Source organism: Trachypithecus francoisi, unplaced genomic scaffold, assembly GCF_009764315.1.
Source record: "Trachypithecus francoisi isolate TF-2019V2 unplaced genomic scaffold, Tfra_2.0 Lachesis_group7, whole genome shotgun sequence".
Lineage (NCBI taxonomy): Eukaryota > Metazoa > Chordata > Mammalia > Primates > Cercopithecidae > Trachypithecus > Trachypithecus francoisi.
The window spans coordinates 23,816,362-23,839,594 of NW_022681472.1; the positions used below are offsets into that span (position 1 = coordinate 23,816,362).

At 36.8% G+C, this 23,233-nt stretch overlaps 1 protein-coding gene across 4 annotated transcripts in view; it reads left to right on the forward strand.

Annotated features, from left to right (window-relative positions):
• The first annotated feature begins 951 nt into the window (after positions 1–951).
• The window catches only part of CUNH8orf34 (chromosome unknown C8orf34 homolog), a 488,639-nt gene continuing 466,357 nt past the window's right edge, over positions 952–23,233 (forward strand). For 2 of the 4 annotated variants that reach the window (XM_033202801.1, XM_033202800.1), the window contains exon 1: positions 952–2,098. In XM_033202801.1, coding sequence (XP_033058692.1) covers positions 1,772–2,098 — 327 coding nt within the window. In that variant the 5' untranslated portion in view covers positions 952–1,771. The remainder of the gene's footprint in view (positions 2,099–23,233) is intronic. The other 2 variants (XM_033202799.1, XM_033202802.1) reach the window with 2 other exon arrangements.

Below are 23,233 nucleotides of genomic sequence, written 5' to 3' on the forward strand. Positions count from 1 at the left end.
GCCTCTACACTTGGCTTAATTCTCTCTTTAAAACACACACATTTTGCCAGCTGAAGCTTTGTCTCTTCTATTCAAAGCCCTAAGTGCAATAGTCTGAGCATGGTGAAGACTTAATAAGTATCTTTATTTCATTTAAAGAGGCATCCTCCTGATGCCTCTTTAAAGAAAAAGACTCTTGATTTCAGGAAGGGTACCATCTTAGTACCTTATGTGGTATCAGAAATAGTAGGCTTTTTAGCTGGGTGATAGATGGCCTTCCTTATGGCTCTACACTATACCTTTTAGCAAACAGAAATGTTGGTATTCCCTCTGTTATTTAATTTATCCTGGACATATTAAAAAATACATAAGTAAATATACCTTCGAACCACAATGGAAAGCACGAGGCAACCCTGGGCACCTCACTGTTGTTTAATTTAACTCTCCCTAGGCAGATCATATGAGTCTGATTGTAAAAGTATTAATGTGGACATCTTTTCACCCTGGATCATGTCCATTTCAGGTTATCAGGGATGGTTAAGCTCCTAGTTATTCTAGCAGATTTCTCATATCTTAATATATGAAATTAACAATAGTTCCTGGGATATTCCACTATTATCTAACTATTACATGTTTCCACATATTTAAAATACAGAAGGAAAGCATGAACACCAATAAAGAAACTATGAGGAACAGAAATTCAGAACACAGTGAAGAAAGAAAGAAAGAAAATACATACTGCTGCAGTCAGCTTTTAGGAAAACTATTTCCATCATTCTGAACATTCATATTTATTAAAAATAAATCTAATTTTGGCAGCATATCATGATTAGGAGCCAGGGAAATTGTCATTGGGACCTCAGTGTTGTGTTTCACAAGAAAGAGCTTTGTGAGGAAGCCTGGGCTATCTGCAAATCTTCGACTCTGAAATCCCTGCATATAAGAAAGGTGTTGGCTAAATTTGAGCAGCTCACGCAGTATCTAGAGGAAACATTGTTAAGCGGGATAGTGTGGCGTCTGAGATGCAGTTATACGTATACAGACATGACTCAAGGAGTGGATTAGGAAGGCCAACTTTGGAGGGGAGGGCTGGCTCGCTCATTTCTCTTCTCCCTGTCACATGCTGAAGGGCTCGTTCCAGCCTTTGAGCGCCTGCACTTCGGGAGTTTTCAGCTGGGTTCTCAGGCTGCATTCCCGCGTCGACTTGCTCCAGGCCAAGCCAGATTTTGAAAAGGAAGGTAACTTCTTTTTTCGCGGCAAACCTTTGAACCCACACACTTTCTCACAACTCTGCCCTTCTCAACCCCTGCGCTAGTGTAGGCAGGGCAGAAGGTGCTGAGGAGAGGCTCAGAAGGGGCGGTGGGGACGATCCCCTTTCGAACTGCATTTGTAGCTGCCAAGGAGTAGCCAACAAGCACCAGATTTATGTGCACTTTGAAAGAAGCACCTTCACCATTGGCTTTTTAAGCGGCGCTGTCGCTAGGGAGCGGCTGGTAGAGCGAGCAGCCTCGGGGAGAAGCCCGGGCTGTTTGTTCCCGTCACCTGGGAGAGCAGGCACACACAGTCGCGCGCGCACGGACACACACACACACGCACGCACAGAAGCTGGTAGCGAGTTCGAGCCCCGCGTCCCTTGTCCGCCCGCGTGCGCCCCTCGGCACGGCTCGCCTCCCGCCCCCTGATTCCTGCTGCTGCCGCCCAGAGGAGAAAGGAACGTCTGCCTCGAATTTCCCCACTACGCCGGGCGCTGCGGCGAGCGGCGAGGGTGGGCGCGAGGCGGAGAACGCGATGAATGAGTTCTCCCCTAGCCTCGGAGTTGTCTGAGTTGGCGGCGCTGCGCCCAGGCTTCCGGCTCTCAGCGCCCCACGCGCGCGTGGCTCCCCGGACTGCCACTCACGGCCGCGGCCGGGGCCGAGCCAGCCACGCAGGGCAGCCGAGGCTCCTGAGCTCCTGTCCCGGCCCTAGTCCGGGTAAAAGGAGGGTTGTCCCCAGCGGAGGCGCACAGCCGCGCGTTCTCCCCGCACTCTCTCCGCGGTCCCATCTGTTCCCCATGGCGTCTCATCCGCAAACCCGGATCCAGGCTTACCTGGAGAAGAACAAGATCGGTCCCCTGTTTGAGGTAAGGCGCTGTGGAGGAGGGCAGTCCCGTTGTCTTTAGGGGAAGGGGTGCAGTAATGAAAACAGAACACCCCCCTTCCCACCCCTCCCAGGGAAGGAGGGCTAGAGAACGAACGCGCGGGAGAGGGCGCCCTGGGGTTCACCGGCATTCGCTCTGTCCCGGCCAGGTGTCCTGGAACGCGGCCGGGCGGGCACTTAGCCAGTTACCTGAACGCAGACAGGTGAGCTTGGGAGGGCCCAACCTCAGCCTGGGCAGCGGAAGTTTGAGCCCTCTGACTGTCGCACCTCTCAGCCACATGTTCAGTACCCAGGCAGGCTGAGGCAGGCGATGCATACGGATGCACACACTCAGACTGTGTTGCACACGCACACTTTCTTTCTTGAATTCACGCTGTCTTGCGTGTTCGTGTTGGATTGTCTTTTTTCTTTTTCTTTTCTTTTCTTTTTTTTTAATGAGGGCGGTAATAGAACCCGAAAAGGCGGAGGAGGTGCTTAGCAGTTAATACGATTAACTGGAAGAAAGCTGAACTGGTGAGGAGTAGGCTTCAGTAGGTGCGGGCGTGATGAATGAAATTGGCAAACTGAGAGACTGCCATTGGTCACTGGACGAAAGGAGAGTCCTTTGCACTGCAGACCCCACATGTGTTAGCAGGAGAAAGGGACAGAGAAAGGTTCTGAAAAGCACACACGTATTTATGGAAGGAGACTATAGCTCTGAGCTGGTGTTTTGTTTTCTTTTTTCCTCGCCATTAAAGAATTGACAAAAATACAGTAGAAGAAAGAGCGTGAGGACAAGAGAAAATGAGAACGAGAGATTGAAGCTTGGCACTAGCAAAGCGTCCCGGGGGTTGCCTGGGTGCTGGGCAGGGGTGGGGCGTGCGGCCGGTAGTCAGAAGTGGAGGCCCTTGGGGAGGGACTCCCATGGTCCCATCCAGTTCAGGGGGTACTGACCGACGGCGAGAGTTAGCGGGAGGGGCGAGGTGCTCCCGCCTTGCCCCCGCCCCCCACGTCTCCCAGAAGCAGTTGTAGCTGTTCTTGGTCTTGGGTGAGGGCTTGGGGTGGGGATAGGGGGAGGTTACGTGTCAGCGTCTGAGAGAGGCAGAATCGCGGCTAGTGGAAGAGGCTGCATTGGAGATTGCGGAGAACCTAGCAAAAACTGAAGAAAAGCAAGTGAGAACTGCGGAGAACAAAAAAATAATGCGAGTTAATGAGCCTGCAAAAAAAGGACGAGGAGGACAAAGGTGTGGTCAAATAGGTCTTTTGGGAGGACTGGCTTCACATAACAAGATTTGCAAGATCTCCCAAGTTTTTCTGCCGAACTTTACCGATGATCTGTCTTGGACGATACGACCATTGTTTCAAGTGAGGCTCACATTGTGGGGTGCAGAGTCTTACAATTGCATTGATTCTTTTTTCTGCCAAAAATGTGAACAAAGGCAATCCATGCAAGAGCGAAATAAAATTGATGGAGCTAACAGATTTCTTTGCCTTTAGTTTAATGATAATTGATTATACATAATCCTGTATAATTTTTTAAAAGGCAGAAGCATAAACCTTCTGCAACGCGGTGTATTAATTGCATCAAAAGAATCATAAAATAAATACATTTAGAATGTGTGTTTGCTCTCTACGCTCCTAGAGTATAAAGTACAATTAGCCTGAGAGAATAAACGAATTGTTTTTAATAAATACCGTTTTCATTTGTTATTTTAAAATCCTCAAGATTCTTTCCAAGTGATAGTAACAAAATTAGGAATATATGTAAACTTCCTACAGAATTAGAAAATAAACTCAAATGGATATTTATCAAGTACCCCCTAACCCCCACCCTTTAATATTCACCAGCAAGTTCTGCGCTGAAGAATTTTAAGTGATAGCAATATGTCTCAAAAGCTTTAGGTCCACCAGAAAACAAGCACCACCATGCTTTGCATTTTATTGAATACATATGACATACACTGGCATTAGCTTAGATTGCAGTGGTGAGGAGTGCATTTTTAAGGTTTGATGTTCACTTTAAATAATTGAAGGGAGAAAAATGGGTAATAAATTCTCTTTGACTAAAAGCTGGATGTAACACAGTTCCTTATGCAACAATTTTGATTACAATAGAGCTTGATTTTGAGAGTACAATTGTATGTATTTCACAAAATTGGAAGATTTTACTAGCATGTAGCCTATCTTGTTTCATGTTAGAAAACCAGTGAAGAAATGCCACCTGTGAAATGGACATTGTTTACCTAGGGACTGTTCTCTTCTAGGACCTTACTCAATAGTTTTCACAGGAATTGATTTGGGTCAGAGGAGGCACCCAGCAATCTGAACATATTAAGAAGCAGCAAAAATGTTTGCTACAATTTTAATTTCTGGGCCACGTTTTGAGAAACTGAGCTAAAATCTCCATTTACCACTCACAAATTGAAATTGGCAACTCCATGTCTCGTCATCTATGCTTTGTTGTGTTGAGTCAGTGGGAGCTGACACAGGCTTCTTTCAATTTGGAAAATATGCAGTATCTGACAATATGTCCCCCTTGTGGGTAGTTTAAGTTAGGAATGTTTTAAGAAAACTTAATTGGTGTGAGGTACTTTAAAGATAATCCATGAATGTTATTTAAAACAATAGCAAAAAGTAACCCATTCACTGATATTGAGAATACTTGTATCCTCTTTTTTACCTGTAGGACTTATTTACCTAGTTTGTTTACTTAGTTTATTTCTTACTTAATTTGTTTGTTGCTAACATTTTTTGATTTGAGATGCTTATGAAAGTGTTACATGCAGTATGGAGTTTCAAAAATAATTTTAAATTGATATTAATTTTGTTTCCAGCTGACTCAGGAGAATAAATTTGTACTTCTTTTAAATTTCATTGAAGATGTTTTGAAGCATTACAAAACTATGCCTAAAAATCATTGCATTAGAATTCTGGACAATGATATTCTGATTAGATAGTATGTAGGTATAAGATGAAAAATACATTTCACAAACTTTCCAAGTTTTGTAAGATTTAATAGTTTACATCTTACAAAATATGTATTTGTGATATATATGGATATTATATATAGTGGAATATATATATTCCATGTGTGTTTGTATACACACACACACATTTTATATAAAGAAATAGAAACTTTTTAGTTTCTCCCATTCCCATTAAGTAAATAGAATAATTAGTTGAGGATTATTGATTGGAAGATGCTCAGGGCGGTTATATATCTTGGTCAGGCCCGATCACACTCACAAGAGTGTGAAATATTAAATTATTAAAAAGCTGAATAGCGGGGATCATCATAAAATCACCATAGAATTTTTAAATCTGTGTACTGAAGATGTGGCAAACCAAAGTCACTACATTTCTCTAAGTGTGTTATGACCCACTCCAAATAGAATGGACTCACTCTATCACCTTCTCTGTTCCGCTCAAATTGCTTCTACTCACATGGTGTAAATTTGCATTAACTGATTTGGCATATATGTTATGAAGTGGACTTATCAAACTTGTGGTCAAAGCCAGCATCACTTATATATTTTGCTATTGCCCAGCTAGCTCTTCTCTGGTACCCCGCTGCATATCTTCCAGCCATGTATGCAACCCTGAACTCCGATTTGCTGCCAACCCTCAGCAAGCCCATTATTTCACTTTAATGACTTCCCTGTTCATATCTTAAAAATACCCCTTGCTTTTATCAGAGAGCTGTAGTGTGTGTGGAGGTCTCCTTTGGTTGTTCCCCCTCTCATAAGGATCACGGCCTTGGGCTACCTGTTGTTTAAGACATGAAAAGAAATATTTTGTCCTATTTAGGCAGGCTTATGATTGTTTAGGGCAGTGGTTTGGCGATAAGAAGGATACTAGTTACTCACATATGGCCAGAGGTAAAATTCCCCTCCAGAAAGATATTTTAATATTTAAAAATAAGTTGTCATTAATAAAGGTAAAATGTCATTTTAATAAAAATGATTAGGAAAATGCCTTATTAGAGAAGCAATACAATATAAGCTTGGTACTTATAATATGTTCAACTTAAATATTATAAATATATTTTTTGGAGTAATGATTGTCAGGTGATCTTCCCCAGTGCTTGAGGTTATGAAGACATTTCCTATATCAAAATTTGCATTACTCTTTATAATCTCAGAGCATTTAGAGGAGGCAGAAGACAAAGAAAGCAGTCATATTTTATAAAATTTTGCCCAGAGTCCAAGTTAAGTGTTGTCATTGATTTACTTCAAAACAGTTTTTTAAAATGTTACTTTAATTGACATGTTTCTGTTACCAGCCCATTTATTTTTCATTTCTGCCTTAATGTATTTTATTTTCATGCAGCTTTTAAATAGCTTTCAAAGTGACTCAAAATTCAACTCAATAAATAGCTCACTATATAACCTTAGAAATAATAATATGTACATATACCAATATGGCATCAATAACTTTGAAAAAAGAAATAATATTTTGGGCAGGCATGGTGGCTCATGCCTGTAATCCCAGTACTTCGGAAGGTTGAGGCAGCTGGATCACTTGAGGTCAGTAATTCGAGACCTAAGACCAGCGTGGCCAACACAGTGAAACCACATCTCTACTAAAAATTCAAAAATTAGCCAGGCATGGCAGTGCACGTCTGTAATCCCAGCTCCTCAGGAGGCTGAGGCAGTAGAATCACTTGAATCCAGGAAATGGAGGTTGCAGTGAGCCAAGACCATGCCATTGCACTCCAGCCTGGGCAACAGAGCGATACCCCATCACAAAAGAAAGAAATAAATCATATTTTTAATCCACACAAATTTTTAATGTGATCAATGGAAATATGAGACTACAAAAATAACATAGACTTTCCTACCCCCGCTCTTTTTTTTTTTTTTTGGTGATTCAATTAAGAAGCCATGAACCATACAAAGAGAACAGCTAAGACCCATAGGACAAGGACAGCTAAGTTGGGAGTTCACCTGGAAAGTATCAGACCATGATTAAAGAAAGGGGCTGAGTGGGCAGTGGCCTGGCAGTGTCAGAAGATTTGTTACATACAAGATGGGGGCAGGGTATTGAGAAAATAATTAAATATATTGAAAATATATTGAAAAAATATATATTCATGTCAGCGTTCTTTCTGATGGACATAGGAGTCACAGAGATAGTGTAGGGAAAGCTAGAATGAACCCTGTGTTGATTTGAAATTGGAGGTGTTGGTGTGATCTCATGACTTTCAATAATAGAAATATGTGTAAATGTAATAGAAATAAATATAGATTTGTATGTATTTACATATACTTAAGTGCATATACCTACATTTACTTTCCAACTTTGTCTACTGGAAGGGCCTGGGAATAGCAATATCCTGGTAACAATGAGCACACCTAGCACCCACATTTAACAATGAGCACACCCAGCACCCACATTTTGGTTTCTAAATACCGTTCTCCAGTAAGTAGAACCAGGTATCCTTGAAGAAATGGTTGATTCCAGGTTTGGGGCTAAGCAAGGTATGTAGTATCATATGTCAAAAAGTAAGGAAGAGCTCAAAGAATAGTAAGTATGTATCAAAGGACACAGAGGAGGTGCCTACCCCTAAGACATCTTGAGGGTCAAAATCAAAAATTATAGTAACAGATTATTTTACTGAATAAAATAGGAATATTTTACTTCACTGGGATCTAATGGAATGTGGAATGTGCTCAATTCATGGGGAGAAGAGACAGCATTACCTTATGGTAGAGTGCCAACTAGTAAAAGTAGAGGGATGATGGAATTAGAAAATCACTACTTGGCAACCATCTGAAATATAATTCAGGCAAGAAACATTAATCAGTACTAAAATCAACGGGTAAAAGTTGGATAAACAATGAGGTGTTACATAATCTCTAAGTATCTGCCTACAAATACTTGTAAATTACAAAGGGAAAAAGTAACTTTACAGTAAAGAAACCAGGCCGACACTGAGATAAAGCAATATTGTATGCCCATGGTAGAATGCATTTAAAACAACACAGCATTGTTTTGTGATTTTCCTGACAATCATGTGTATAACCTGAATTGAATAATGAGAAAATATCTCATAAAGCTAATAGAGAAAATCTATAAAGTAACTTTTCTAGAGTTTTCAAAAATGTTACAGTCATGAGGGTCAAGAGAGGCCTCAGACTGAAGGGACATGGCAACTAAGTGCAAAATATGGTTCTAGATATAATACTTCTGCTATGAAAGAGATTGTTGGGAAAGTTGACAAAATTTGAATGTGGTCTCTATGTGAAGGGAATAAGGAATTATTAGTGTTGTTCCTAAACTTTTACTATAAATTTAAAATTACCTCAAAAGAAAAATTACAAAAAATAATTTAAAAGAGCACCTAGGAAATCAGTATTTGCAAAACAGTTCACCCACTGGGTTTCTTTAAACAGTAAATTGTGTGAATGTAGTTAAGAATTTCATCAATGTTTATACAAGGAAGTGACTTATACAATAAATAGTTAAAAATCTGAGTAATGAAAATGTGGAATTCTGGTTAACTAAGAATATGCATTTTCCTCTTCTCCCTCTCAAAATCATTTTGAAATATCTGAAAATAGTATTTACACAATAAACGCATGAGAGTGCTGGAACACAAAAAAGAGTGCTGAGAGAGACACTTTCTCCTTTGCGTACAGAATTTCTTCATTACGAATGGTGGCATCTTCTTTGCACCTACATATAGTCAGTAACCCAGAGTGAATGATGTGTTTTCTTAGTTTTTCTGCTGTTATTACACAATGCCTTTTATTTCTCACAGTTCTTGAGACTGGGAAGTCCAGGATCATGGTGCTGGCATTTGATCTGGTGAGGGCCCTCTTACTTTGCCCTCATGTGGCACAAGGCAGAAGGGCAAGCTAGCTGAACTCTGTATGAAGCCTCTTTTAAAAGGGCTCTAATCCCATTAATGAGGGAGCAGCTTTCTTCATCTAATCATCACTTAAAGACCTCACTTATAAACCCCCTGAGAATGGCAACGCATGAATTCTGAAGGGGCCACTTTCAAACCAGAGAATACGTAGTGAAAATATTGTTTGGAATTTCCTGGAAAGTACCTTAAAATGCATTGTCTCAGTTGGAACAGGTTCCTCATATGCTCTTCCTACTGTCTAGAAGCCTGTTTGTAATTCCTCTTCTCCTTACTCCTTCTGCATCTTCAGGCAACAACTGATCTCCTTTTTGTCACTGTGGATTAGGTTTCATTTTCTGGAGTTTCATCTATATGGAATCACACACTATGCATTTTTTTGGTATATCCTCTTTAACATCATTAAGTTAATAATTATTAACCTAATTATTTTAATATTCATCCATGTTGCAGCATGTTACCAATTTTTTATTTCTTTTTATTGCTGAGTTGTATTCCATATGGCTATGTGCTTTCATTTTTCTTACGTAAAGACCTGGAGTGGATTGACTGAACTACATGGTAGGTATATGTTAAATTTTTAAATAAACTAGCTATTCAAGTGGATGTACAATTCGACATTTCTGTGAACAGTTTATAGGAGTTCCAGTTGTTCCATATCCTCACCCAATCTTGGTACTGTCAGTCTTTTTAGCCAGAAACCCATTAGCCATTCTAATAGGTTTGTAATGATATCTCATTGTTATTTTGATTTATACTTCCCTGATGTCTAATGAGATGAATTTTCTTTTCTTGTGATTATTTGCCTTTCATATATCTTTGGTGATGTGTCTGTCCAAATATGTTGCCCATTTTTATTTGGGTTGTTTTGGGGTTTTAAGAATTATATGTTCTAGGTCCTTTTCACTTTCATATAAATTTTAGGATCATTTTGTTAATTTTCATATAAAAATACCTGCTGGAATTTTGACTGGGATTGTGTTGAATTTATAGGTGCTGTTAGGTAGAATTGACATCTTAACAATTCTACGTAGTCTTAACAATTTTCTACATAGACTATGTAGAATAAACATAAATATGTAAAATAAACATAGTCTATGTAGAAAATTAGAGGGGATCTACAAAAAAGATACAAAAAATAATATGTAAGTTTATTAAGGTTTTAGATGCAAGGTAAAAAATCAATTACATATTTATGTTCAAGCAAACAACCATCAGAAGTTAAAATAGTAAAAGTACCATTTATAATGGTATTAAAATATGAAATACTTAGGAATTAAATTTTTAAAAGATATATAAGACCCCTATACTAACATGTATAAAAACTCTTGAAAAAATTAAAGAATATCTAAATAAATGAAGAGATGTACTCTTATTTATGAATAGGAAAACTCAATACTATTAATATATTGAATTATATATGCTACCTGACTTCAACAGTCATTAAATCAGTCATAAGTAAAAGGCAGTGCAGTATTGGTGTAAATTGAAATGGATTATTACCTAAATGTAAAACCTTTTTTCTTCTCAAAGAGAGTGTAGGAGATAATTTTTGTGAGCTTGGGATTTGAAAATATTTCTTAAATGTGACAGAAATATATAAACTGTAAAAAAATCAATAAAATGGACTTATTTAAAATTAAACATTTGTTCTTCAAAAGACATAGTTAAGAAAATGAAAAGGCAAACCAAAGATAGACTACATATCTGAAAAAGGACTCCTGTCTATTATATATAAAGAATACTTTTGTTATGATACTTTGCTATATAGGATACTTTTGGTATGATAAGAAGAGAAGAAAACAATTCAATAAATAAACAACGTAATTGAAGAGACGCTTTTCATAAGAAGATGTATAGGTGGCAGAATAAGTGAATGAGCAGCTGCTCAATATCATTAGGGAAATACAGCTAAACCCACTACCCATTCATTAGAATGTCTAAAATTAAAAAGACTGACTTTAATAAGTGTTGGTGAAGATTTGGAGCAATTAGAACTTTTATATACTGATAGTGGGAATGCAAAATGGTCCAACCACTTTGGAAAAAAGTTTGGCAAGTGAGGTTTATTTCTAGTGGCCCCAAATTGAAAACAGGTGGATTGATATGTTATTGGATAAAAAAAATTGCATACATACATATACTATTCTTATATAAAAACATGAATTAATGATGCACACAGTAACACAAATGAATCATGACTCATGCTGAGTGAACAAAGCCAGAGGAAAATGAGATGAACTAAGCAGAAGTTTGTTCTCTGAAAGATTAATAAAATTGACCAAGCTTTAGCAAGACTCACGAAGGAAAAAGAGAGAAATCTCAATTCAAAAACAGGAATGATATGGGAGATCACTATGGACTGCAGACATCAAAAGAATAATAAGGTAACACTAGGGATGACTCTATACACATAATTGACAACGTAATGAAATAGACAAAGTGTTTGAAAATACAAATTGGACAATTCATGGAACATGAAGTACATAATTGAATTGAATTTGCGTTTTGAAAACTCCTCAAGTAAAGATCTTCTGGCCCAAATCAATTCAATGAAGATTATCATCAAACATTTAAAAAAGAATCAATACTAATTCTATATACTCTCTTCCAAAAGAGGAGGAAAGAATTCCCAGTTTATTTTATGAAGCTAGTTTTACCCTTTTACCAAAACCGGACAAAAACTGTATGAAAAGGAAAAGTACAGATAAAATTCATTACATTATGAATATAGACACAAAAAACCTTAACAAAATTAAACAGAATTCAGAAATTAAAAAAAAAAAAACTTAAGCACCATGACCAAGTGAGGTTTCTTACAGGGATGCAAGGATAATCCAATTAGAAAATCAATGTAATCAACTGTCTTTGTACCTTCGGCCTACTATAATGAAAATACCATAAATTAGGTGACTTATAAACCATAGAAATTTATTTCTCACAGTTCTGGAGGCTGGAAGTCCAAGATCAAGGTGCCTGGCAGATTTGGTGTCTGGTGAGGACCCACTTTCTGATTCATAGATGGTGGCTTCTCTATGTGTCTTCACATGGAAAGGGCAAAGGAACTCTCTTGGATCTCTTCTAGGGATGCCAGTCCCATTCATGAGGGTTGTCGAAGTACAGAAGTAGTTCAATGGAGGGAGGATAGCTTTTTTAACTATCAATGCTGCTGGAGCATTTGGATATCCATTGGCAGAAAACCAAAGCTCAACCTCAGTCTCACACCTTATACAAAAATTTACTTAAAGTATATCACAGATTTAATGACGTCACATATATGTGAAATCTAAGAAAAAAAAAAAAAAAAGGAACTTGTAAAAGCAGAGAATATTAATAGAATCCTGGGTACCAGATAATATAGTGTGGGTATCCCCTCCATATCTCATGTTGAAATGTAATTGCTAGGGTTGAAGTTGGGGCCTGGTGGGAAGTGTTTGGGTCCTGGTGGCAGATCCCTCATGGCTTGGTGCTGGCCTCACGATAGGAGTGAGTTCTCATGAGATCTGTTTAAGTGGTGCAACATCTACCCCTGTGCCCCTCTGCCCATCCTGCTTTTGCCATGAAACATGCCTGCTCGTCACCTTTTGTCATGAGTAAAAGCTCCCTGAGGCTGTCCCAGAAGCTGAGCAGATCAGTGCCATGCTTCTTGTATAGCCTGCGGAACTATAAGCCAATTAAACTCTTTTCTTTATAAATTATCCAGTTTCAGGTATTTCTTTATAACAATGCAAGAATGGCCTAACACATCAGGGGTTGTGGGTGGAGTGTGTGAGGAGAAAGATTGGGAGATGTTGGTCAAACGATATGAGGTTTCAGTTAAACAGAAGGAATAAATTCTGGGCTCTATTTTATAGCACGGTGGCTGTAGTTAATAATAATGTATTGTATACTTGAAAATTCCTAACAGAGTACATTTTAGATGTTTTCACCACAAACAAAAATGATAAGTATATAAGGCAACAGATATGTTAATAAGCATGATTTAGTCATTTCACAATGTATATCAAAATATTACATTGTACATCATAATATATATAATATTTGTCCATAAAAGTTATAGATGTAAATTTTGAAAACAACACTTAAAAACAAGGAAATTCTAAGGAAAGTTCTTAGAGATCTAGAGTTACACTTAGACTTGACACCATAAGCACAGTCTGTAGGAGGACATATTGATAAGTTGGACCTCAGCAAAATTAAAAACTTTTGCTCTGTGAAAGACTGTATTAAAAAGATTAGAAGATAAGTTACTGGGTAGGAGAAAATATTTTCGAAGCACACATCTAACAAATGGATAAGATCTATTTATAGAATACAGACCTCTCAAACTCAGCAGAGTAGTAGCCCCCTCTTATCTCTGGTTTCAGTTACTCATGGTCAACCATGGCCCAAAAATATTAAACAGAAAATTCCAGAAATAAACAATTCGTAAGTTTTAAATTGCATATCATTCTGAGTAGCATTATTAAGTCTAACCCTGTCCCACTCGATTTGGGTGAGGGGTGAATCATTCCTTTGTCCAGCATCCCCACATTGTCTATTCTACCCACCCACCTGTCAGTTACTTAGTAGCAGTCTCAGTTATCAGATTGACTGTTGTGGTATCTCAGTGCTTGAGTTCGAGTAACCCTTATTTGACTTGGTAATGGCCTCCAAATGCAAAAGTAGTGATGCTGGCAATTCAGCCATTCCAAAGAGAAGCCTTAACATGCTTAAGTGAACAGGTGAAAGTTCTCTCCTTAATGGGGAAAGAAAAAAAATCATAGGCTGAGGTTGCTAAGATATACAGTAGGAATGAAGCTTCATGAAATTGTGAAGAGGAAAAGAAGAAATTTGTGTATAAGTAGGGTTGGTACTGTATATAGTTTCAGGCATCCATTGGGGGTCTTGGAATGAATACCTGCAAGCTAAGGGGAGACTACTTGTATAAATAAAACAAAACAAATTAACCAACACTCCTTTTAATAATCTAAATGCAATTAGAAAATGGATAAAAGACAAGAAGAGACATTTCACATAAGGGTGTATACTGATGGTAAATAAGTACATGAAAAGATGTTCAAAACCATTTGCCATTAGAGAAATACAAATTAAAACCACAATGAGTAATCACTACACACTTATCAGAATGGCTAAAATAAAACTGAGACCACCAAATGATGGTGAGGATGAAGAGAGACTGAATCACTCATGCGTTGCAGGTAAGAATATAAAATGGTACAATCACTCTGGAAAACACTTTGACTAATTATTTTATTTTATTTTTACATTTATTTATTTATTTTTGAGACAGGGTCTCACTCTGTGGCTCAGGTTGGAGTGCAGTGGCATGATCTTGGCTCACTGCAACTTCTGCCTCCCTGAACTCAAGGGATCCTCCCAACTTAGCCTCCCAAGTAACTGGGACTACAGGCATATGATGCCATGCCTGGCTAATTTTTTTTTTTTTTTTTTTTTTTTGAGACAGAGTCTCACTCTGCTGCCTAGGCTGGAGTGCAGTGGTGCAATCTCAGCTCACTGCAACCTCCGCCTCCCGGGTTCAAACCATTCTTCTGCCTCAGCCTTCTGAGTAGCTGGGATTACAGGTGTGCACCACCATGCCCAGCTAATTTTTGTATTTTTAGTAGAGATGGGATTTTATCATGTTGGTCAGGCTGGTCTCGAATTCCTGACCTCATGAGGCACCTGCCTCAGCCTCCCAAAGTGCTGGGATTACAGGCATGAGCCATCGTGCCCAGCCAAATTTTGTGTTTTTTGTAGAGATGGGGTTTCACCATGTTGCCCAGGCTGGTCTCGAATTCCTGGGCTTAAGCAATTCACTTGTCTTGGCCTCCCAATGTGCTGGGATTACAGGCATGCGCCAACATACCCAGCTGAAAAATTATTTTAAAGTAGATATGCAACTACCAAATATCAGTGTTCACACTCCTGAACATTTATCCCCTACAAATGAAGATTTATGTTAACACAAAAACTTGTACATGATGTTTCTAGTAGTATTATTTACAATAGTAAAAAAACTAGGAACAACCCCAGATATGGCTGAATCACTAAACAAATGCGGTACATTCATGACATGGAATACTATTCAGCAGTTAAAAAGAATAAGCTATTAATGCATGCTAAAATCTAGATGAATTTCCAGAGAATATACTGAGTGAAAAAAGCCAAATGAAAAGTTTATGTGTTATATGATTATGTGATTACGTTTATAAAATAGTGACAAAATTTTTATTTGTGATTTTTGGGTGTCAGGGATGGAGTAGGGAAATGAGGAAAGTGGAGGAAACAGTGTAACAACATCAGGGATTCTTATTGTGATCAAAATGTTCTATACTGACTTTGTCAATATAAACACCCTGGTTATGATATTCTTCTATAGTTTTGCAAAAATATTACCAATGAGGGAACATGAATAAAATGTACATGGGATTTCTTTATATTATTTCTAACAACTGAATATGAGTCTACAATTACTTCAAAACATAAAGTTTAATGAAAAATATTCCCAGCCCAAAATATAGTTTTTTAACTTTCAAGAAAAGTAGGCAGGGTTGCATAATAGAAAGAATAGAGCAAATTATAGCATTAGTTAATTGGAAGGTAAAGTAATTTGAATATACAAAAAGATTGGATAAAGATAAAGAAGTGAAAAATCAAAGAGCAAAATATGTGTTAAGCAAACTTTTTGTAATTTTTATTGGTGGGGAGTAACATGGGTAGTGATCTGTGATATTGATGGAAAAGTATTAACATACGTGTTGAAAATTTTAAAGTAATCTCTAGAATATAAATGTGTTGCTTCCAAATAATTAGAAACACAATACCAAAAAGTAAGTAATATTTAGTTAAATTAACAAGAATAGCACAATAAAGACATCACATGAGACAGCATGAGAAGTGGAAAACAAAAGGAGATACCAGAAACAAGTCCAGACAGAGCAGTAAGTTTAATAAATATAAATGTATTAAGTTATTTTTATCAAATCACAGATTCCTAGATGGGATTAAAAATCTTTGCATAATCTGTATGAAAGACACACCAGGAACAAGATGATACAGAATGCTGAATACAAAGGAAAACGGAAAAATATTTACCAATAATACTGAGACAATTGACATTGCATTGCTAGTATCTGGCACAATAGAATTCAAAGTGAGGTACATTATATTTGTTATAGAGATTTTAAAATATTTATTATATATAAGTATTCCATGATATACTTTAAAAACTTTTATGCCCATAAAGTAAAGCTTTGAAATATATATAGAAAAGCCAAAAAGTACGGAAAGAATTCATAGTAGGCAGACTTAAAATATTTCCCTTAGGAGTACACATTCTAAATTGGTAAAACAAGGAGGAACTGAATAACCAGTTTATAGGCCTGACAGTCAACTATATAAGCTTAGAAATATAAGGAAGAATGAATATTCATAGTAGGAAAATTTAAAATATTCCTTTCAGGAGTATATCTATCAAATTGGTAGAGCAAGTAATTAATACAGAAAGGAATGGAATAACCAATTGAGAAGCTTGATTATACATACATACATATATATACATATATATGTACATACGTGTGTGTATATTTATACATATATACATATAAGTGGGTATATATATTTGTGTGTATAATATATATATGTGGTGTGTGTGTCAAGGTACAGAAACATTTTCATCAAATAGATTTGTACATTTAAAAAATACACACATAGTATTTAAAAAAAATTTTACCATGATTTAAGCTACAAAGAAAATACTAACACATGTATTACCGTAGAAAACTGTACAGGCCTCATTTTCTGACCACAACGCCCAGTTGTATTTAACAACCAAAGCACACCTTCCTGAATAACACATCTTGCTCCACCCTGTCCCCCACATCTATGTAAACATTGTTCTACATAATACATGTTAGTAAAGAAATCAATTGTTTTGAAATTGTACTGAATGAAATAAGATATGTTATGTATTTCAATATGTATGTAGAAATGCCTCAATACCACTAATTGAATGTGTCTCCTTTCTTAGCTGATTGGAATATAATATATTTTACATACTAATTTCCCATATTAGAGACTTTCTGAGAATCCCAAATCTCTGCATTGAAATAAACATATTTTAATAATCTTCCTACCTTTTTTTTTTTTTAGAAAGACCATATTGTTAGAGAGGATTTAGGTTCACAGCAAAATTGAGAAGAAGCTACAGAAGTGTCTCGTATGCCACCTGCCCCATGCAGGCACAGCCTCCCCCATCACAACATCCTCCACCAGAGTGTAACATCTGATAGAATTGATGAACCTACATTGACACATCCTTATCACCCAAAGTCTATAGTTTACAGTAGGGTTCACTCTTGGTGTACATTCCATGGGTTTGGACAAATATATAATGATGTATATTCACCATTATAGTGTCATACAGAATATTTTTACTGTCCTAAAAATCCTCTGTATTTTGCCTATCCATCTCTCCCTCCCCCATAAATCCTGGCAATCCCTGATCTTTTTACTGTCTCCATATTTTTGCCTTCTCTCAAATGTTACATAGTTGGAATCATACAGCATGTAGCCTTTTCAGATTGGCTTATTTCACTTAGTAACATGCAGTTAAGTTTCCTCTAGTCTTTTCATGGCTTGACAGCTCATTTCTTTTTTAGTTCTGAATAATATTTCATTGTTTGGATATACCATAGTTTATCCATTTCTCTACTGAATGAAGGAGATTTTAGTTCCTTCTGAGTTTTAGCAATTAGAAATAAAGCTGCTACAAACATCCATATGCAGGCTTTTACGTGGACATAAGTTTTATACATTTTATTTATTTAATTTTATTTTTAACTTTTATTTTAGGTTTGGGAGTATATGTGAAGGATTATTATATAGATAAACACATTTCATGGGGGGGGTCTTGTAAATATTATTTCATCACCCAATATTAAGCCTAGTACCCAGTAGTTATCATTTCTGCTCCTCTTCCCTCTCCCATCCTCCACCCTCAAGTAGACCCCAATGTCTGGTGTTTCTTTCTTTGTGTTCATAAGTTATTAGCATTTAGCTCCCACTTATAGATAAGAACATGCGGTATTTGGTTTTCTGTTCCTGTTTGTGTTTGCTAAGGATAATAGCCTCTAGCATCTCATCTTTTTTATGGCTGCATAGTATTCCATGGTGTATATGTCCTACATTTTTTTAATCCAATCTGTCATTGACAGGCATTTAGGGTGATTCCCTGTCTTTGCTATTATGAATAGCAATGAACATCATGTGTATGTGTCTTTACAGTAGAATGATTTCTATTCCTCTGGGTATATGCCCACTCATGGGGTTGCTGGGTCAAATGGTAGTTCTCTTTTTAGGTCTTTGAAGAATCACCATATTGCTTTCCACGACTGAACTAACTTACACTCCCAGCAGCATCCGTTGATTTTTGACGTTTTAATAATAGCCATTCTGACTGGTGTGAGATGGTATCTCACTGTGGTTTGATTTGCATTTATCTAATGATCAGTGATGTCAAGCTTTTTTTCATACTTTTTTTGGCCACTTTTATGTCTTCTTTTGAGAAGTGTCTGTTCATGTATTTTGCCCACTTTTTAATGGGTTTATTTTCCCCTTGTAAATTTGTTCAACTTCCTTAACGATGCTGGGTATTAGGCCATTGTCAGATGCATAATTTGCAAATATTTTCTCCCCCCTCTGTAGGTTGTCTGTTTACTCTGTTGATATTTTCTTTTTCTGTGAAGAAGTTCTTAAGTTTAATTAGATCTCATTTGTCAATTTTTGCTTTTGTTCTGATTGCTTTTGGTGTCTTTGTCATGAAATCTTTGCCCATTCCTATGACCAGGATGGTATTGCCTATGTTGTCTTCCAGGATTTTCATAGTTTTGGGTTTTACATTTATGTCTTTAATCCATCTTGAGTTTATTTGTTGATTTTTGTATGTAATGTAAGGCAGGAGTCCAGCTTCAATCTTCTGTATATGACTAGCCAGTTATCCCAGCACCATTTGTTGAATAGGGAGTTTTTCCCCATTGCTTGCTTTTTTCAGCTTTGTCAAAGATAAAATGGTCATAGATGTGTAGCTTTATTTCTGGGCTCTCTATTCTGTTCCACTGGTCTATGTGCCTGTTTTTGTACCAGTACCATGCTGTTTTGGTTACTGTACCCTTGTAGTATAGTTTGAAGTTGGGTAATGTGATGTCTCCAGTTTTATTCTTTTTGCTTAGAATTGCCTTGACTATTCAGGCTTGTTTTTGGTTCCATATGAATTTTAAAATAGTTTTTTCTAGTTTTGTGAAGAACATTGTCAGTAGTTTGATAGGAATAGCATTGAATCTATAAATTGCTTTGGACAGTCTAGCCATTTTAATTATATTGATTATTCCCATCCATGAGCATGGGATGTTTTTTCATTTGTTTGTGTCTTCTCAGAGTTCTTTGAGCAGTGTTTGTAATGCTCTTTGTAGAAATCTTTCTCCTCCCTGATTAGCTGTATTCCTAAGTAATTTATTGTTTTTTTGTGGCAATTGTGTATGGGGTTGCCTTTGATTATCAGTTTGGCTGTTGTTGGTATAGGAATGCTAGTGACTTTAGTACATTGATTTTGTATCCTGCAACTTTGCTGAAGTTGTTTATCAGTTGAAGGAGCTTTGGGGCTGAGATTATGGCATTTTCTAAATATAGAATCATGTGATATGCAAAGAGAGAGAGTTTGACTTCCTCTCTTCCTATTTGAATGCATTTTATTTCTTTCTCTTTCCTGATTGCCCTGGGCAGGGCTTCCAATACTATGTTGAATAGAAGTGGTGAGAGAGGACGTCCTTGTCGTTTGTCAGTTTTAAAGGTGGATGCTTCCAGATTTTGTCCATCAGTGTAATGTTGGTTGTGCATTTGTCAAAGATGACTCTTATTATTTTGAGGTATGTTTCTTCAATACCTGATTTACTGAGCGTTTTTAACATGAGTGAGTATTGAATTTTATCAAAAGCCTTTTCTGTGTCTATTGAGATAATCATGTGGTTTTTGTCTTTAGTTCTATTTGTGCGATGAATCACATTTATTGATTTGCATATGTTGAACCAACCTTGCATCCTAAGGATGAAGCCTACTTGATCATGGTAGATTAGCTTTTTGATGTGCTGCTAGATTCAGTTTGCAGGTATTTTGTTGAGAATTTTTGCATTGATGTTCATCAAGGATATTGGCTTGAAGTTTTTCTTCTTTTTGTTGTGTCTCTGCCAGGTTTTGGTATCAAGATAATGCTGACCTCATATAACAGGTTGGGGAGGAATCTCTCCTCCTCAATTTTTGGAAACAGTTTCAGTAGGAATGGCACTAGCTTTTCTTTGTACATCTGATAGAATTTGGTTGCGTTTCTATCAGGTTCCAGGCTTTTTTTAGTTGGTAGGCTGTTTATTATGGATTCAATTTCGGAGCTTGTTACTGGTCTGTTCAGGGAATCGATTTCTTCCTGGCTCAGTCTTGTGAGAGTGTATGTGCCCAGGAATTTATCTATGTCTTCTAGGTTTCAAGTTTGTGTGTAATAGAGGTATTCACTGTAGTTTGTGATGGTTGTTTTTATTTCTGTGGGGTCAGTAGTAACATTCCCTTCATCATTTCTAAATATGTTTATTCGGATCTTCTCTCTTTTCTTCTTCATTAGTCTAGCTAATGGATTATCTATTTTATTAATTTTTTTCAAAAAAATCAACTCCTGGATTGGTTGATCTTTTGAATGTTTTTTTGCATCTCAATTTCCTCCCATTCAGCTCTGAGTTTTGTTATTTCTCATCTTCTCCTAGCTTTGGGGTTGACTTCTTCTTGCTTCTCTAATTCTTTCAGATGTGAAGTCAGGTTGTTAATTTCAGATCTTTCCAACTTTTTGATGTGGGTATTTAGTGCTCTGAATTTCCCTCTTAACACAGCCTTAGTTGTGTCCCAGAGATTCTGGTATGTTGTATGTTTGTTTTCATTATTTTCAAAGAACTTCTTGATTTCTGCCTTAACTTCATTACTTACCCATGTAACTGCATGATTTTGAGTGATTTGCATAGTTTTGCTTTTTTTTTTTTTATCATGCTGTGGTCAGAGAGTGTGTTTGGTATGATTTTTGTTATTTTGCATTTATTGTGGATTGTTTTATGTCCACTTATGTAGCTGATTTTAGAGTATGTGTCATGTGGTGATGAAACAAATGTGTATTCTGTTGTTTTTGGGTGAAGAGTTCTATAAATGTCTATCAGATCCATTTGGTCCAATATTGAATTTAGGTTCTGAATATCTTTGTTAATATTCTGCCTTCATGATCTGTCTAATACTGTTAGTGGAGTGTTGAAGTCTCCCACTATTATTGTGTGGGAGCCTATGTCTCCTTGTAGGTCTCTAAGTACTTGCTTTATGAATCTAGGTACTCCTGTGTTGTGTGCATATATATTTAGGATAGTTAGATTTTCCTGTTGAATTGAACCCTTTCCAATTATGTAATGCCCTTCTTTGTCTTTTTTGATCTTCGTTGGTTTGAAATCTGTTTTGTCTGAAATTAGGATTGTAACTTCTGCTTTTCTTCTGTTTTCCATTTGCTTGGTAGATTTTCTTCCATCCCTTTACTTTGAGCCTATGAGTGTCATTACATGTGAGATGAGTCTCTTGAAGATAGTATACCACTGGGTCTTGCTTTTTTATCCAGCTTGCCACTCTATGCCTTTAAGTGGGACATACAGCCCATTTATATTCAAAGTTAGTATTGATATGTGTGGATTTGATTCTGTCATTTTTCTGTTAGCTGGTTATTATGTTGGCTTGTTTGTGTGGTTGCTTTACAGTGACACTGGTCTGTGTGTTTAAATGCATTTTTGTGTTAGCTGGTAGCAGTCTTTCCTTTCTATATTAAGTGCTTCTTTCAAGATCTCTTGTAAGGCAGGTCTGGTGGCAATGAATTACCACAACTTTTGCTTACCTGAAAAGAATCTTATTTTTCCTTCACTTAAAAAGCTTAGTTTGGCTGCATATAGAATTCTTGGTTGAATAATTTTTTTCTTTAAGAATGTTGAATATCAGCCTCCAATTTATTCTGGCTTGTAGGGTTTCAGCTGAGAGATCCAGTTAGCTTGATGACGTTCACTTTGTATGTGAACTGCCTTTTCTCTCTAGCTGCCTTTAACATTATTTCTTTCATTTTGACCTTGGAAAATCTGATGATGATGTGTCTTGGAGATGATCTTCTTGTGTATAATCTTGCAAGAATTGTCTGTATTTCCTGAATTTGACTATTGACATCTCTAGCAAGATTGGGGAAGTTTTCATGTACAATATCCTAAAATATGTTTTCAAAATTGCTTGCTTTCTCTCCCTCCCTTTCTGGGATGCCAGTGATTCATAGATTTGGCCTCTTTAAATAATCCCATACTTCTCAAAGGTTTTGTTCATTCCTTTTATTCTTTTTTCTTTATTTTTGTCGATATAAGTTTTCAATTCCTTTGGGTAAACACCCGGTAGCATGACTGCTGGACTATATGGTAAGAATAGGTTTAATTTTGTAAGAAACTGCCAAATTGTCTTCCAAAGTAGCTGTACCATTTTGAATTTCCACCAGCAAAGAATGAGTTCTGTTGCTTCACATCCTTGCCAACATTTGGTGTAGTCAGTGTTCTATATTTTGACCATTCTGATAGGTGTGTAATGGAATCTCATTATTTTAACTTATAATTCCCTAATGGCATATGATGTTGAACATCTTTTCATCTGCTTATTTGCCATCTGTATATCTTCTTTGGTGAGCTGTTTGTTAAGGTCTTTGGCTCATTTTTGAATCAGATTTTTTTATTGTTGAGTTTTAAGAGTACTTTGTATGTTTTGAATAACATTCCTTTATCAGATACACTGTTTTGCAAATATTCTCTCCTATTCTGTGGCTTGGCTATTCATTCTCTTGAATATTCTACCAAACATTTAAGAATAATTTTTGGTATTCAAAATATTAGGAAATCTGAATTAACAGAGCTTGAACAGGAAACATATATGTAAGTCTTTATTCAATGCATTGAAAAAAAGTTACATTATTATGTTAAAATGTGGGCCTACTTAGAGTTCAGAGACATGAAAACTATATCTGATATGTCATTTTGAAAGCAAATCATGGAAACTGGAAACATGCGCTTTTGCTAAGGCAAAGATGGTGTTTTGGTAGCTTTTCTTTTTCTTTGTAGACATTTTCTAAACAATAATTTTTATAGACATTACACAAAATTATCTTCAAATTTCAGT